Source organism: Sceloporus occidentalis, unplaced genomic scaffold (genome assembly GCF_023333645.1).
Source record: "Sceloporus occidentalis isolate IW3139 unplaced genomic scaffold, rSceOcc1.0.p SCAF_4, whole genome shotgun sequence".
NCBI lineage: Eukaryota > Metazoa > Chordata > Lepidosauria > Squamata > Phrynosomatidae > Sceloporus > Sceloporus occidentalis.
Window position 1 is genome coordinate 80,554,561 of NW_028316984.1, and position 18,283 is coordinate 80,572,843.

Consider the following 18,283-nt stretch of genomic DNA (forward strand, 5'->3'; position numbering starts at 1 on the left):
ATAATTCAGGAGTCATGGTCTCCACTACTTGTTCCTCAACCAGCAGAACAGTATCTTTGCAACACCTACATGCTTTGCTTTCCTACATGCCTGCTTCTCTTTCTCCTTCTCCAGTTAGAGCATTTAATTTTTCAACCTGAAACATGGAAAGCCTCAAAATGGAAAAGAATAAGAGATTGGCCTCAAGGGAAATGGAGAATGTATCACCCACTTTATTTTTCCTGAGTCCAGGGCTTGGAAAAGTTACATTTTTTCAACTACAACTTCCAGAAAGCTCCAGCCAGCCAGCAATCCCCCTCTCAAATTCTCCCCTACTCAAAAAAGTAATTTTTCCAAGTTATTCCTCCAGACTGTCCATTCAGTCAGTTCCTCTCCTAAACCATTTCAGTAACATCCAACACAGTGGCAGTAATCTGCCACTTGGACCCTCTCCACAGCAAAGCCCTCCCCAACAGTTAAATTATTGCTGAAATTATTCCTTCTCTGCTAGGGGACATCGGAGGCCAAATGGGCCTCTTCATCGGAGCCAGTGTCCTCACTGTCTTGGAAATCCTTGACTACATCTATGAGGTGAGTATGAATAAGCCAGCCATTAGGCAGATCGAGGCAGCCAACTCGGGTGGCAGACCTTAGGTGCCATCAAAGGGCAGCATTAATTAAATTGTTCTTATTGAATGTTACTGCCAAGTATTGGGGGGTGGGAGGGAAGGTGCTTGTAAAGTTTTCTGCATGACATCCTAAAATAAATTGGGCTGGCTTGGGAGTCCTATGTATTCTAATTGACTGGGAAGCATGGGCAAATTTGGAAGGACTAGGGGTCAATTCTCCCATTCCCTGAACCCACTATTGGACAAACCATGTCCTGACAATAGAACTGAAACTGGGTCAGAAGTTCATTTCTGGTTTAAAAACATAAATCCTATTTTTACTCCTCCAGAAACAAGCAAACAAACACACACACAGCCACAACCTCAAGCTATGTACTCACAATCTGATGTAAAGGTGCCTGGATAAGTACCTGGACACTTCCAGAAGTGCACTCCTTCACTTTTTGTGAAAAACATTCTTCTGGGGATGTAGATGGGGGCTCTGGGAGCTCTGAGAATTACAAAACTGGTGGCCATATATTGCCCACCCTTACATTTAATACAGAGTCACCTTCTTCCAGGTAGCTGATTATCTCTCCATTTTGTCTCCCAAAAATTGCTTACCCTGAGTCAAGACACACTACTTTACCCCCTTATCCTGGAATAGAGCCTTATACATTTTGTTGGACTTCAGTATCCATCAGCCCCAGCTAGTATGGTCAGTGATCAAGGCTGGTGGGATACAGAGTCTAGCAATATCTAGAGAGCTGCACATTCTCTATCCCCGTCTTCATGCTGGAGCTTGGAAAAGTTACTTTTTTGTTCTAAAACTGCCAAAATGCCCTAGTGAGCATGACCTTAACTGGGAGATTCTGGAAGCTTAGTGTCTACAAAAGGAACTTTTCCATGCTTTGCCTAACCTAGTAATGTGCTTTCCACAGAATCAGTAACTTGTCTATCGCACAATGCATGAGTGCCTTGACTGCTTGCTGAATGGTTTCAGGCTTCTCTAACTGAAAATCTAGGAAACCTTAGTGGGAACTAGGTCCATGAGACAGGACAAAAGGCAATGGTGTCACTAGCCTTGGTGCACCCAGTTGGGGTGGGGGCTGCCAGGGTGGCAGTGGCAAGCTCATCCTTTCTCATGCTGCCTTGCTCACCTGTGCTCCCACCCCAGCCACCTGCCACCCAGTCAGACCTTATAAGAGCTACCAGGCAGTAGAGGTGGTTGTTTCTTCTCCTCCCCTCCCACTGCCTCACTCATTCTCTCACTTGCCCAGCTGCCCACCCAGGGTGATTGAGGGATGACTGGGCAATTGAGGCAGTGGGAGGGGATGGCATGCACCTCCACTGCCTGACTTTCTTCCTAAGGAGGAAGCTAAGCCGTGCAGGAGGTGGTGGGGCATGAGTTCTTCATCTGTTGCTTGGCTTCCTCCTCAGGGAGAAAGCTGGGCAGCGGAGAAGGGTCAAGTACTGGGCCCAGCAGCACTGACACACACACACAACCCCCTGTGACAGGAGGAGGTCCCAACCAGGTATCATCCCTCCTCTAAGGTGCCACCCAGTACAGTCCGCACCCCTGTCCCCTGATGCCACTGACAAAAGAATAACGCAAGATGTGACTTTGCAGGATTTAGCAGTTATAGTTACATGTATAGCAATACATATTTGTGTCACAAACCACTACAAAAAAATTAAACCTCATACTGTTGTCCTTCTCTTTGTCTTTTGCTGTGCTTCAGGTGATCCGTGACAAAGTGGCCCATGGCCTACGACGCTCTAAGCCTCCTCTGAAGAAGCCTTCAGGTAGCATTGCCACCTTGGGACTGGAAGAGATCAAGGAGCAGGTGCGTGTCTGTGTCTGTGTGTTTGTGCACACACATCTGTCTTTTCTCACACAGACAAGCTCCTATGGCTGCTACAAAATGGAATTCCTAAAATTAAGGGATCAAAAAAGCAAGTGAGGTGTAATATAGTTGTTTTTGCAGGTCTGAAATCTGTCCCCACTCTTAATCTTCTTCTGATTTCCTGGCTGCAGTCTCCATTTCTATCAATATTTGATCCCAGATATGAGAACTCTTCTACTTTATCTATTTCCTCTTTGTCTAGTTTGAATTTATGTAAGTTCTTCATGGTTATTATTTTTGTTTTCTTTATATTCACCAGTAAGCCTGCCTTTGCACTTTCTTCTTTTATTTTCCTTAGTACAGTTGACCCTCTGTTTTCGTTCTGGACCCCCCTCCCCCTGTAAAAACAGAGTTTCACATATATTCACATTGGCTTGAACATCGGCGCACACGAGCACTCCTTGGGCATGAACCCCATTATTTCCCCCTCTGTTCATCCTTCGCACATAAGCACATGTGTCATTCATGTTGTCATCTCTTTTATATAACTCTTTTGTGTATTACATCCAACATCTTTTTATTCCTTCCTGGTCTTGAATTATGTTATTTTTGTTGTCATATAGCATCGCAGTCCTTGGTTTGAACTTTGCTTTGATTTCCCAAATCTTGTGGAATAGGTCTCTTGTTCTTCCCTTTTTGTTGTTTAATAGTGTTGTTTTGCTGTTTGTCTGTTTAGTAGTGACTGCCAATTTGCTGTGTTACCATCAAAATTTGGTGGTATTGCAGTGCTGGTCAAAAAAGACACAATTTTCTGAGAAAGCAAGTTCTGCAGACAGCCTGCACCTTGTTTTACAGAATCACACTGTGGTGACTGGCTTTGGTTTTGTCTAAGTCAGCATAGGTTTTAGTTTAGGGGCACAACCACCCCTTGCAAAAGTGGAAGGACCAAGAGTTTCTGAGAGGAAAACCTATTAATCAAATCCATGAATCATCAAATCCATGGAAGGAAAGCCAGCAAACATGGGGAGGAGGGATTTTAAAATAACTATCCAAAGTTCCTTACCCCCCAAATAGGTTCAGTGCCTTTAATTGTTTCTTTAACCCTGAGCAGATTCACCACCTGACAGATTTGAGGGCCATTTGCCACCATTCCCTTCATTTCCAGAAAGCTTCTTTTTAAACAGGACAAGCATTCCCTTGCTTTTTTAGTCTTGGTACTGCAGTGCCAAATTCAGCAACAGGGTGCAACACCTTGTGGGTTAGGTGGGTCAGAGTGATCCCTTTGCTCCCAAGAATGTGCATATCCTGACATAGTGGCTTATCAACATGTTTTTTCATCAAAGCACTTTCCTGAACCAGGAGTTCAGAGTTGCCCTTTAGATAAGCAGTCTTGGGGACTGTGCCAGAATGCAAATGCCTGCTTAAAACAAATCCCAAGAAGATTGGAAAAAATACATTCACAAGCCTGATAAGAGAACAAGAAAATATATCAAAAATTTCTCCCTCCAGAAATAGTTTCTGCAAAAGAACTGACCTACAGCAATGAAGAGTTAATGAAGCAAATTGGTAAGGAAAAGAAAGATGGCAAGATGAATGAGCAAATAAATCTAATCTATACTACTAACTATTCTAAAAACATGGATAGCTATCAAAAATGTGACTCATACCCTGTCATCATAACTCTATTTGGCTTTAAATCAGGGAGCTAAGCAGTGTTAACAGTGCACCTATGAAACACAAAAGACAGAGAGGCTCTGATATTGGAGGGCTTGAAATAGAATTGCTGGGTATTTGCTCACCTATGAAAAGGAGCTGTTTAGAGAGTGTATATTTAACAAGATGTCGATAAATCTCACCCTAAGCAAAGAAATTGATAAGACCATTTAGCCACAGAAAGGGGTGGGCAGGGAATACTAGAGACCTGAATGCAAGCTACAGTTGTTGCCTTATTGAAGCCAAATCAGCACCTAGAATAGTGTTGCTGTTACCCTATTATTCTTAACCAGGTTGTTTGTTTTTGTAAAGTGCCCCCCCCCCACCCCAGTTGACCTCGACTTATACTGACTCTGTAAAGACATCGCCAAGACCCCATTTCCTTTACTCAAATCCTGCAAGCTCAGGCCATGGCCTCCCTGATCAAGTCTAACCATCTGGCATGTGGTTTTTCCCTCTTTCTATGGCCCCTTTACCTTTCCAAACATCATTGTCTTTTCCATCATTGCCTTCTCATGATGCAGCCAAAGTATGACAGCCTCAATTTAGTTATCCTGACTTCCAGGGATTCTTTGGGCTTAATCTGCTCCAGGACCCATTTGTTTATCTTCTTGGCTGTCTATGGTGTCTTCAGCACTCTTCTTCAGCACCACATCTCGAATGAGTTTATTTTCCTTCTATTGATTTTCTTCACCGTCCAGCTCTCACATTCATACATGGTGATGGCGAATACAATGGCTTGGACAGTCCTCACTCTAGTTATCTCTTTGAATTTTAGTATCTTGTCCAGTTCTTCCCTAGCTGCCTTTCCCAATCCTAGTCATCTTCTGATTTATTGTCTGTATTTTCTGTTCTGATCAATATTTGAATCCAGGTATGGGAACTCTTTGACTGTTTCGATTTTCTTGTTATCCAGGATGAATTCTTGTAGAACTTCCAATGTCATTGTTTTTATTTACTTAATGTTCAGCATTAAGCCTACCTTAGCACTTTCCTCCTTGGCCTTCCTCAGTAATTGTTCCAGATTTTTGTTGGTTTCTGCTAGTAGTGTCTGCATATCTTAGGTTATTAATGTTACTTCTTCAGCCATGTACTCTGAACAATAACACCATGCCATCCACAGAAACAGGTTTCAGTTGAGCTATTGTGCACACTCAACAAGGAAATAATGCCTAAGGCAAAAGACAGGATCCAGCTATGAGCTAACTGAAAACAGAACAGAATGGATAGCCCCAGTCAGACCTCTGTGCAGAGATCATGTCTGAGTAGCTGTGAGCACAGAACAGCACATACTTCTACACAGTTCCAGTTCCATGGATAAGGGGACAGTATTCAAAAACTCTCCTTGTAAATTTTGCTATTATCTGAAATAGGCTGTGTGAACTTGCAAACACAGTCTTTGCTTGCCTCCAATATTCTCTTCCATAAGTTGCATTTCAGAGGGTTGTATTCTTCTTCATTTTGCCCTCTTCCTCAAATTAAGAACTATACACAGTCTTCTCCCCACTCCAGCATAAGAGGAAAAATATAGGGAAGAGGGCAGGGACTCTTAGAAAATTCAGATGAAAATGAACAGTTCGGTAAACTGGGACATCCTGGTTTAAGAACTGAGGAGCTAGCCTGAAGCAACATGTTTGTCTTTAGAAACAGACAGGACTACAATTCTGTGTTCTTTTTTTTAAGTGAAATTTAACATTCGGGGTCTTATTCTTTTCATTCACATTCCTGTTGTCAACAGCTGTATTCACAACATAGACCAGTGTTGAATAAATGAAAGCATGGATTCTAATATCTCTCCACTTTATACAGTGAGCCACATATCCAGAGAGAACGCTGCACCAGAAAAATCAAAGGAGGTTCATGCCCATCTGTTCTTACTGTGGTCAAGGATTATTCTTGCTGCATCTTAGCTAATATATTGAGGACAGTTTTCAGAGAGCTCCAAAAACTGGTACAGTTTTTGTAGACTGTACAGAGAGGCTCACTGTGAACCACAGCAGCAGTCACCCACTGAAAGGAGAAGGAGAGGGGGAATCTAAGATCCAGCAGATTGTTTGCTAATGGCCTCATTACCACATATCGACACTTTTCCCCATTGAGATTAATGGGAAGAGAAATAGATAGTGCGAAGAGAAAGAATCAGGGTCCATCCACTGATTTAGGGAGCTGAGGCATTTTGATAGTTTTCCCCCCTTCTCTCCACAAAAGTATCTGTGTCCTGATAACCTCTGTACCGTTAGTCAAGAAAAGAAATGTTTCCAATTCTTTCAGTCAGAGAGGGTGCTCTTGCAAAAGCTTAGCAGGAATAATAAGAGTTCTCTTAATGCCCTTAGCACAAGGTCTCTGGTTTGTGACTTTTCTCTTTGCAAAATGATGCTGGCTGCTGGAAATTAAATCACTCATATATTAATACTTGAGACTACCTGGTCCCCTTAAAAATTACCCTGTGCCAAAGCCTGGAAACTTTACTTCTTCATTCAACATCTACAAGAGCCCCAATGCCAGCCCAGCATAGCCAATGGCCATTCCAGTTGGGGAATACTGGGGGCTAGAGTCCCAAAATTTCTAAGGGTTTTGTGAGGCTTTCTTCTTCACTCAGGGTACTAAATTCAAAACTAAGGAGGAAAATCTGCCATAGCCATGTAGTATTGTGCTTCATAAGATGGAAAATATAGAATGCTACCCAGATGAATAAGCATTCTGGGCTACCATCTCTGGCGCTGGAGAATGTTATTTCCCTGCCTAGAACTGCCCATCCCATGCAAAGAAGATCAATGTATAAGTAAATTGTATTTGCTGTATCATTAGTGAGATTTGAGACCAACACAGATGTGCAGTCCTTTGTACCGACTTGAAAGCACTGGCCCGTCATCAATCCATTGCAAAGTACATATGTCATTGAGGATGTTGGGAAACAGATGGAAGATTCAGGTCACCCTTTTGTTTAGACATGAATGGATGGGCTTGGAGCCTGAGATTCAGGTACAGATTCAAGGACACAGAAGAGAAAATTAAGGCAGGCAAAAACTGGAAATCGTGAAGAGAGTGGAACAAGACTTCTTAGGCATGGACTACCCAGGAAAACAGTGGTACATACTGGGTATACTCAGACTGATTAAAAAAAGATTTTGTTTCTATTCATTCTGACTTTATTTTTGTAATCAATACATTTTTTGTTTATCTCAGAATATTTTCTAACACTTCCCCGTACAATCAAGAGACTTTTTATACCAGGTCCCCAAGTGGGTTTATTTTAACCCAGTATAAAATTGGAAAGAACAGGAACAAAGTCTGGGACTTTTCAATCAGTGTGCATATGGCCTCAGTGAGAGCCACTGTTCCTAGCGATGGAGAAGTGATTACTTAATAGCTTCTACTTAAATAAAGGCAACTGTTCATGCAGTGAACTCTGCAGTCTATATGGGAAAATGGGAACATGTGGATTAAAGATGTGGCCTCCTAGATCTGGGATGGGCAACTGTTATCCTCCAGATGTTGTTGAACAGTGACTTCTATCAGCCCTAGACAGTACAATTGATTGTTAAAGATCATAGGAATTGCAGTCCACCAGCAACATTGGGAGGGCTAGGGTTCTCTGTACTTGTTTTAGATAATAGGTTGAAGCCACTTAGATAATAAGTTGAAGCCACTCAAGAGTGCAGAGTGGAGGAGGACAGGGACAATATTTCTCTGTGAGGGTCTTTCTCTGAAGCAGCTCCAGACTGCCTATAAATAATTCCAATTCAGGCCTGCATCCTTTTATGAGAAACGGTCAAGTTCCAGCTCCCATACTATGCTTTCCAACTCTTGATATCAACTCCCCAGTTTCCAGTACTGTTCTTTGGACAAAATATCACAGAGAGAGAGAGAGAGAGACCAACCTCCCCTTGCTTTTTTATTCTTACTGTGGCTTTTGTCCTAAGAGGACTGCATATGGTTCTAGCATAGCATCTTCCTCCACAGTTGCCCTATTGCAGTTCCTCCCCATTCCTCCATCCAGCTCCAATCCTTATTCATTTAGAGCTCTCAGTTCTCTTGTCCTGTACCCAAAAGCAACACTAACAGAACACCAGCCTCAGAATCAATAATAAAGAGCTAATTCAAGAGTTCTTAAATTTGTTGACAAAAATCTCACCCAAGGACTATCTTCATAGAGAGGCAAATAAAGAGGATAGCTTTGCATACTTATTCTCTGGCTGAGTAAATATTTCAGTTTAGAGAAGTATGATTTTTCCCCCACATAGCAAATGCTTTCATACAAAGGATCCACACTCATCTAGCTAAATGAAATGGTCCTTCCATGGTGCTGGAATAAAGCAGGATTTTACACCTAATAAGTCTCCCTTAAAACAGTATCTCACAAATGACTACAGCCCCTGAAATGGACATAACCTGACTGCCACACCACTGATCCCCATAGTCTCTGAAAGACTGGCTAGTCACACTAAAGTCTCGAGGGATGATCTTCATATCCAGGTATGAGGTAGCTTTTTGTGATAGAAAACCATGCTATTGGTGGGTCCTCAGGGCACATTCTAGAGGTAGTGTCATTCAGCATCAAGATTTGTTTTGATAGCAGTGTTTTTCTAATTTTGTAGAGAAAAAGAAGACAGAGGGATTTCTAGGCTTGCGTGCCCCATATCTTCAAAATTAAGGGCCTCCAGAATCCTGGAGATGGCACTGAGCTGGAATGGGTGTGGGTGTTGTGGGTGTGTGAGAGAAAGAGAGAGAGAGAGAGAGAGGGAGAGAAGTGCATTGCTTGCCTCTAATCTCATGTGAGCATGGTTGTGAATGAATGACATATACCAGATGCTTGTATTATGGTACAAACGTGATCCGTTCCGCTGGTGCATTCAATATCCCGGGAGCCCTGATGTTATATAAAGATAAAATACAGGAGGCAAAGCCAGTGAAGGCCCATCAAACATGCCAATTTTTGGCTGGCTCCAGAGCTGTTGGACAAGGAATAACTAATTAGCAGCCGAGTTTAATTTCCTTTTGCTGCCAACATTTAAGTCAATAAATGCTAGACATCCTTGGAATTCAACCTGGCTGCAGCAAAGGTTGTAAATAAAGTGACAGCCAGAGAATTCCCTAGACAGACATGAGTGCCGAGAAGGTTCTGCTGCCATCCCTGATGACTTGGCTAAATGGATGCCAGAATTCCACAGCTGGGCTTCTAGGCACAAACCTAAAACACCAAAAGGGCTGCCCACCCCTAAATGGCTAAGATGAGGAAGGAAGGGAGGGAGGGAGGGAGGGAGAGGGGGAGAGAGAGTATGCCACCCGAGCCTCTATAGACTGATAACTTAAACTGAAACCCAAGCCCTTGAAGCCCAAATCCTTTGTTCTCATCTTGATTTTGTTCATAAATGCACAAGGCCTGCTCCATTCAAGTCAGTGGTGATTTTGCTATTGATTTCTGCAAAAGAGGGATGGGAAACTGTACTGCTTCCAGGGGTCAATATTTTGCCACCAGGATCCTCCTGGAGTTGCATGGACTGCCAAAAATGCCAAGGAACAAACAGCAGCAAGCACCAAACCAGACATGGCTGGTTTTGAAAACTAGGTTTTAAAATGTTAAGCAGGGGAATGGCTCCAGAAGAGACAATTCACCTCTTTACCCCCACTTTCAACCAGCAGAAGGCTGTTCCAGGGAGTGGAGAGGGACTGAGATCCACCAAAGCACCTTTGGGAGACAGCATGTGGCCTCAGGCCTGCATTTTTCCCATGTCTATTGTAAGAATTAGGAGCTGCACCCAAACATAACAGTATTACTCCTGGCATGCAATAGGTTGGTTGATCTTCACTGCAAATCACAACCCTTCTGTGTAGCGCACAGAATCCACCAGACAATAGATTACTAATTAAATAGCCAACCTGAGGCCTTGTCATTCAATGACAGACCAACACAGAGATTAACATGTAAATCACTTTTTTCACCCAAGGGTCACAGTCTGTGTGTGTGTGTGTGTGTGTGTGTGTGTGTACACACCCCACTCACTTCCATGCCAGCATTCTCTGAAGATGCCAGGCACAGATGCTGGCGAAACATGAGGAATAAACTCTTCCAGAACATGGCCACATAGCCTGAAGACCCCACAAAAAATTATGATTCTGCTTTAGCTGCCATAGCAACATCATATGGAATCTTGGGATTTGTAGTTTAGGGGGCTATTTAGAATTCTCAACTAGAGAACTCTAGTGCCTGACCAAGATACAAACCCCACAATTCCATAGGAAGTAGCCATGACAGAGTGGAATCATAGAATTGTGCAGTCTGAAAGGTCCGTAAGTAGTCTTAATTGACACTAAGGTTATTCCAGGACAACTAGGCTGCCCCGAAAAGACACTTGGCTGTGATTTCTGGTTTCCATACCTGCTTCTATAAAAACCTAAGGCGAGCCCTGTTGGATCAAACTAAAGACCTACCTAATCTAACATTCCACAGCAGTCAATAAGTTGTCTTTGGGAAACCTACCGGCAAGATGGAATCATAGCAGCCCTCCCCTCATTTCTATGTGTATGCTTTAAAGTCTCTCCAACAACAACAACAACAATAATATACAGTTGTGTTTTAGCTTTCATTTCTCATGGATATACTCCATCACCAAAATCAGGATGACAAGTCCCAAAATGGTAGAAAATGTCCTTTCTACATAGGAAGCACAGCATCCAACCTTCAACTGTTTTGTTGCTTCAGCTCTGACAGCAGGGCTGGAAAAGTCTCTTTCCTGCAACCTCTCATGGCTGCTCCTAGTTAGGAACAGACAGCATGGATCCAGATGGGTCTTGTGACATCATCTTGTCATTTCTACCAAGCACACCATGCTGCAATTTTTTTTATTGTTACTGGCTCTTCACAGTGGAAACTGTTACTGCTAAATTTGGGTATCTCCGTGTATCTGCGTGGAATCAGAAATGTGGAGGGAGAGGCATTTTGCAATTTCTCCTTTTGGTTTGGTGGTGGAGTGGTAGCAGGGGGAATATTTCTAGCAGACAGATTATTTTGTATCAGTAGGAAAAGGAGGGGCAGTGTATACCTTTGGTGGTTTGTGCACTGCCACGCTACATGGGTGTAGATTATATCAAGCAGATGCAGGGCAGATTTATGTTACTCTGTGGACTCTCTAGGTGAGATGCTTGCAACAGATGCCTCCAGTCAACACTTATCTGTGGAAAACAGCTAACGCCAAGATAAGCACAGCACAGTTGACAAGTTGTGTTGCCATTGCACCACCTTGTGGACAGAACAGTATAGTAACAGTATAGTACGTTGTACTTATGGCAACATAATGAATTCTATAGGGTTTTCTTAGTCAAGGAATCCTCAGAGATGGTTTTATCAGTTCCTTATCCTGAAACATAGCCTACAGCACCTGATATTCATTGGCTGTCTCCCAATCATATACTGACCCTGCTTAGCTGCAGAGTTGAGATGGGATCAGTGGTGTCACCATACAGAATATTTAGTAATGTTTTTTTACTAATACTACTCATAGATCGTAATTCCTGTATATCACTGAATATAATGGCAATACACTCGTCCCTCCACATTTGTGGCTTTGACTTTTGCAGATTTGATTACTCATAGATTTTATTAATATGTTCTCTCTGGGAATATCTAGGTCCTCCAGCACAATTCTATGGTCAACTTTAACCAAAAGATGCACTGAAGGACTTAGAGATTCTTTGGGCTCATTCCAACTTATATTTTAAACCATTTTGTGAATTGCCTTGACACCGGGTCACAAATTCAATTCAGGCCAATGCGTAGTTCCCACTATGGAAGTGAATTGTTTCCTTATCCCATGTAGTTCTCACTAGTGCACCCCAGCTTCACACACAGGCTGGACTGTACCCCAGAGAGCTTTGGCCGGGAGAGCCAGGGAGGACCAGGTTTGTCAGGCTCCAATGGGCCCCCTTTCACATCAGAGAAGAAGACAACCCCCCTCCCCCAGGTTTGCCTGCCCTGCCTGGATGGAGCCCTGGGAGAAGAGTGACCACAGGCCCTCCTCCTTTTCCTAGAGGACACATCCTCCATTCCAGCCTCCTGTCCAGGAGGAATCCCCAAAGGAGGGATTAGAGGCTCCTAATTTGGTCAGGTCATGCCTTTTGTGGGATGTCCTGCCTTTTGTAGGGCCTGATCCTCCTTGCCATTGAAAACACCTGGGGTGCCCCCTGGGCCTGGGAGGCTGCATAGAGCCAGGGGGAGGTTGCCCATAAAGGAGGCGACCCCAAAAGAAGCTGCTCTGAGGCAAAAGAGCTCCAAGGGACTGTCCCTTTCCCAGGGTGACCCCAGGCTTCCTCACTGAAAATGAGGATCAGGCCCGGCAAAAGGGAGTACATCCCACCCCAAAAAAAGGCAGGACCTGGTCAAATCAAAGCTCCCAAGCCCAGCATGGTCTCCTGAGTCCTGTTGTGGTGTGAGGAAAAGGCTGTCTGGTGCCTCTACTGCTCCCACTGTGCTCCTGGCTCTAGGAACCAGGGAGACCCCCAGAGGAGCAGGCGAAGCTGGTCAGCTGAGCGGCCCCAACTTGTCCATAGCAGCCAGCGGGCTTGGAGAGGTCCCACGCCCGGCTCGCTCCCTTTGGGCCATATGTCCAATGACCACAGCGTCCCCAAAGCTAGGTCCAGGAGCCCCAAAAGTGGGGCCTGCTCTGCCTGGTGAGGGCTTGGGAGGCCAAGGGCCCAGTTCACCACCCTCAACTTTGGGGAGCTGAACTTTGGTGAAACCTCCCCTCCAGTGCGATACAAATCTGATGTTGTTGAGTGCTCTTCCAATTCGATTTTTTTCAAAAGAACCACCAAAAAAATAGTACGTGAAAAGAGCGATTTTTTTTCCATTTCCTTCACTTCAAAGTGACTCCAACTGATTGCAGTTGGGTCTGAAGCTGTTTACAATGTAAATGAGACAAATATAAAGCGATCAGCAAATCGCTTTAAATCATAGTGGGAATGAGTCCCTAGAAAGAACACTCCACTAGTCATTTGTAGCTCTTCCAGTGCAATTTTATGGTTAATGTCTGGCAGATGTTGACTACAAAGTTGCTTTTGCTAACTGTCCAAAGGAAAAATAAGTTTTAAAAGAAAATGTTTGTCACACTATGAAGTACAGCCTTTTAGAGGCATCTGGTAGCGTCCATATCAGTGGGTGGTTAATTTGCTCCAGGTTTGAGTCTGAACTCTAAAGTTCAGGGTAGTGAATTCCAACCCAAAATTGTTCCAGCATCTTGAGTAACATCTATTAAGTTCAAACGATAACCTGGAGAGCATTCACTGCTCAGCTAATATGTGAGCCACCAGCCACCACTGAATAATCTTGCCATTTACTTTTTAAGAGCTATGTGATAAATATTGTCTATGCAGCGATAAAGATAATTGGTTATGTATACAGTCTTTATTGAGAGAAAATAAAATTGTTACTTAAGAGGGAGTTATATAAAAGGGAACCCATGTGTGCAGAGGCAGTAATATTGCCACATATCACCTCCAAATCTCTAAAGAATTATCATTGCGCACAGCCTCAGAGATCTCCATATTATGACTGCTGATATGTTTAGACTCCTGATGTGAAGGATATAATACATGTTTCCTGCCTGGAAATCCCACATTTTATTAACTTTGGAATTATTCCTTAATCACCATGCATCATTCTCAGTAACCTTATTTATGCATTCTGCTAAGTACCATCTGTCTGGTCTATTATGAATGAGATTAGACATTCTAATCTTCCTTGTACATTTTTCTTTTGAATAATATTCATCCCATAGTATGGTAGCTGAGTTCACAGGGCCTCCCTGAATGTGACAATGTGAAGCAGGCCATAGTATGACTTGGCCCTGTGGAGTTATCGTTTCATCTCATTTGCTAAGTAGTATAGGACACTGCAGGTTCCTAACCATTTTATATCCACCCCACTAATCATATTCAAAATCTTGATCTCATTTGACATGGCTGAATGTAGCATCTCTCCAAGTTTCCTACTCCATAGGATTCTGGATTCGTTCCCTCTCATCTTCTCTCTGTCAGTTCCATTTCAGAAGTTACCAGTTTAACTGGGGTAGTGTAAGAGTGTTGAAGGTAGAGCCAATCAGGATAATGAACTAGCACCAGAAAGGACTGATTTTGTCAGCAGGGTGGAACAGGAGAGTAAGGCAAAGAAGAATGATGACTGGAAAAAAGTCACTTTTTATAACAGCTCCCAGAATTCCCTGATTAGTATGAATTCTGGAAGCCATAGTCCCAAAGTTAACTTTTCCAGGGTCTGAAGACACATGCTTGCGGATCACAATGAAGGCCAAACTCAAAAAGAGCCAAAATGGGATTATGTTTAGAAGAGGCAAATAATTGTCATAAATTGGCCACCCTGGGATAATCATCTCACCAGCTCCTTTTACTTTACTAGAGAGAAAAAGAAACTCCATTCCTCATCCCTCTTCTTCTTCCTCCTGACATCAAGTTGGATGCAGTGGGGTAAAGTAATATCATTGTACTGCCTTGTCCGAGGGCAGTACCTCCCATTACTGGCTGGCAGGCATGCCTGATATGTTGATGTTATCACATTAGGAGGGGAGGAAGAGACATGGAGCTCTACCTCTCTTGTAACTTCTTGTAGCATGAAAATTTGTTTGAAGCTTTGCTCCAAGAGAGGAGGAGGAGGGCCATTTTGTCTCTCTTGAGAAGCTACTACCTACTGATCATACAGGCCTGTCCCTTGTCAACAAAGAACAAGCCATGTCTGGAGGCAATGGCATACCAAGGGTTGGTGTCACCCAGTGCGGGGGGAGGGGCAGACCACTACAACCCTGGGAGGTCTGTTTCGACTCTGACATGGCTGCAACCACACCAAAACCCAAAAGAAAGTACTGCCTCTCCCACCAGCCACCACCACTGGAGGGGGCAGTGCCAATCCCCCGGAGGTCTGTTTGGGCTCCAACATGACTGTAGCCACATCAAAACTCAAATGAAAGGGACTGTCGTGGCTGCTGGGCAAGTGGGAAAAGGAAGCAAGATCCTTTCTCACTTGCCCAGCAGCCATGCTGGGTGTACCACTTCATTGGGTGGCACCACCCTCTGGGATGTCACCCAGTGTGCTCCACACCGCCCTCGTGATACCACTGCCTGCAAGGGTGGGTGGGTGAAAGGAGGGGCACATTGGGGCCTTTGGGTATCGCTGAGCTGAGCTTGGCAGGCAGATTATTAACGGGTGCTGCTGTGCTGTCTTCTCTTACAGAGTTCCTGTGAGACCCTTGGGCGTCACTCAGAAGGCAACTACCCCACAGGCCTCCTGCCAAACCACCACCATCGCCACCACTACTCACCGCAAGGGGTCTTTGAAGACTTTGCTTGCTAGTCCAGCCTGTGTCACCGCTCCCCTCCCCCTTTCCCCCCCAAATGAAGGCAGTGCTTTTGGAGCAGCCTCGGACACAGCAAGTTCCATACTTTGCCATGAGCTCTGGTCCAAAAGCCAGACCTAGCTATCTTCCCCCTGCCCCCGAGCTCGTGAGGCTTCCTACCCCACCCCGCAAAGCATTTGATGCTTTTGAGCCCCTTTCCTCCTGTAACCCCTTGTCTCCTATCCAGGTGGCACCCTCCTCCCTAAGACTCAGAGCCCCCAGGCACCCACACTGAAGCACAGAGAAAGAGCGTCAGCTGCCAAGCCCAGGGTGGCACAGTGGCCTTTAAGCAGCTCCGCTGACAGGAAGGAGAACAGGAAACACAGAGCATGCCAGGGAGCAAAGGGGCTCTCTCAGAAGAGGGAAGGGGGGGAACTAGTTTGATGTGGTAGCGGTAGCACCAACCAGCCATCTGCTCACAAGCCAACATGGCAGTATCTGCCACTGCCATGAATTTTGTACAGTGGTGATGATCTTCCGTCCAACATCACTCACTTTGTACAGTCCTGTCCAGCATTACTATTCCTCATTACAACATTTACATGCACACTGGGGTGTCTCGGAGCAGAAAATAAGTTGTGGGTCTCATCCACTGCTGTTGAGTAGTGCACCCTGTTGTCACTGCACAAACAGGAATTCTGCCTGTAAGAAGGAATGAGCCCTTAGGTCTTACCCATAAAAGGATATGCCCCTTTTACTGCATGGGCCTTAGCCCATCTCCTCACCATTGCCCCTGCCATCTTTATTCCCTCACACAACTGTATATTTGTACATAACCATGGGGGGGGGGGGTTCTGTGGTTTTTAGCCAGGCATTGATGCAGCTTCCCCCTGCTGGTTTCACCATGAACTGCTGGTAAGGCTGGACACTGATACAGACATCCAATCTCAGGTTTCTTCCGAACTCCATGGCCAAGACCAGAGCCAGCAGGAGGTTGCTGCCACCACCAAAGCCCTAGTTTCCCTGAAGCACTCTCTTCTCAGATACACAGCCTTTCCCCCTTCCTCCCATTATCCATCCATTCCTCTCCTCCTCCAGCAACATTCAGAGTCTAAGCCAAAAATAGCCACCCCACCCCAAGGACAAGAGAGTAGGAAGTTTCAAAGTCCCTATGGGTCCCACACCAAGGCTGCAGGGACAACCAGTACTCCCACATCCCCCCAACTCAGATCTTTAGATGGAAGCACTTCTTTGCAAGAATAGTCCAGTGTATCCACATGTGACAGGGGGGCTGAATCCTCATATGTATGGATTTGCTCCCTGTACCTGATGGGAGGACCCTGAGTAAAAATGCAAGAGGGAAAAGGCAGTTAAACCATGTTGTGCTGTCCTGGGGTGTGGAGGGGAGGGAGTACCCCAGAATGCCAGCAGTTTGCCCTTAGCATTCATGTAGCAAACCAGGAAGGCCCAGCTGGCCTCCATGGTCAAAATGCATTAAGAACCTCATGGTGTTGTGCCCCGCACTTTGGGCAGTGTGCCTTTATTGGAAGGCAGAATGGAGATGCATTTCCAGAAGAAAGGTGGCATTTGCAGAAATATGTGGTTGGAAATGCTCCCTCTCGCCTCTTCTTCTAGTGACAACCACCAATGTAGAAGGAACAAGGATGATGAGAATCACACTCACCTGCCTGCTGGAAGTGTATGTGAGCCCAAGGGGAGTGGAGTGCAGCCCTGCAGGCTGCGTGGGGCTCTGACAGGGACCCAGCCAGGGCTGTTCCCAGGAGGGGTCCATCCATCTCATAACTTTACTGAGCGCGAGTCGCTGTTTTACAAATGTACAAGTTTTCTCCCAATAAAGAGGCACAAGTAGAACTCCAGATGTGTCTGTGGTGTTATAGTTATTCTATCCAGCTAATGCTCCAAGTTCTGGTTTCTGCCCCTTCCAAGTATTCTGACCAACAGTAAAACAGAAACCTCTGCTGCAGGGGGGGTTTATTGATACTCCTAGCTCCCCCCCCCCCTTCATCTATTGCCTAACCATGCCTCCCTCTGCTACACAGAGCCACAGAGCTTGTAGTTGGGAGATTCTGGAAGTTGTAGTCCAAAAAAGGTGACTTTTCCAAGTTCTGCACAACTGGGATAATATTTGCAACACATTTGGGTTAAATTCAGCAAGCATGCTAGCAGGGCATAAACATCTGTCAGTTTACTAGCGTGAAGAGGGAAGGCTGTTCCTTCAATCCCACTTCCTCAGCTGTGCAAGAGCAGTTGAAGGCAGTGGTTTCTGCACCCATCTCCACCTCCTAGATACTGCTCTGCTGAATGGTTGCATCTGGGCACATCATGGCTGTCGCTAACAATCCAGGGAAGGCAGAGATGCATCGGCCTCCAGTACAAGTCTGCCTGGGTGCATGAAGGCAGCTGGAACATGCTCAGATGAACTTCCACAGCTGAGCATTGACTGAGGAAGAAAGATGCAGTCAGGAACAGCTAGGTCAAGGGGGTACAGGATACTTCCTTCTTCAACATCCCTGTGAATGTATTATGTCAGGAATTACATTGGCATACATCATCTGCAGCTGTGGTTCCTAGTCTGCAGTCTTCTAGATATTTTGGACTTCTGTTCTCAGATACTCCAGCCAGCATGGCCAATGGTCAGGAATTCTGGAAGCTGAAGTCCAAAACATCTAGAAGGCCAAAGACTGACACACAGAAACATGGTCATAGATTGCTACACAATGAAAAGTGTTAGTTAAAAGTATACTAACAGTTAAGTATACTAACAGTTATATTCTCA

General features: G+C 44.8%; 1 protein-coding gene across 3 annotated transcripts in view; it reads left to right on the forward strand.

The window, feature by feature from the left end:
- Nucleotides 1–17,363, forward strand: part of ASIC4 (acid sensing ion channel subunit family member 4) — a 332,901-nt gene extending 315,538 nt beyond the window's left edge. For all 3 annotated transcript variants that reach the window (XM_089520482.1, XM_089520484.1, XM_089520483.1), the window contains exons 8-10: nucleotides 491–570; nucleotides 2,330–2,434; nucleotides 15,384–17,363. In XM_089520482.1, coding sequence (XP_089376608.1) covers nucleotides 491–570; nucleotides 2,330–2,434; nucleotides 15,384–15,503 — 305 coding nt within the window. In that variant the 3' untranslated portion in view covers nucleotides 15,504–17,363. The remainder of the gene's footprint in view (nucleotides 1–490; nucleotides 571–2,329; nucleotides 2,435–15,383) is intronic.
- The last annotated feature ends 920 nt before the right edge of the window (nucleotides 17,364–18,283 follow it).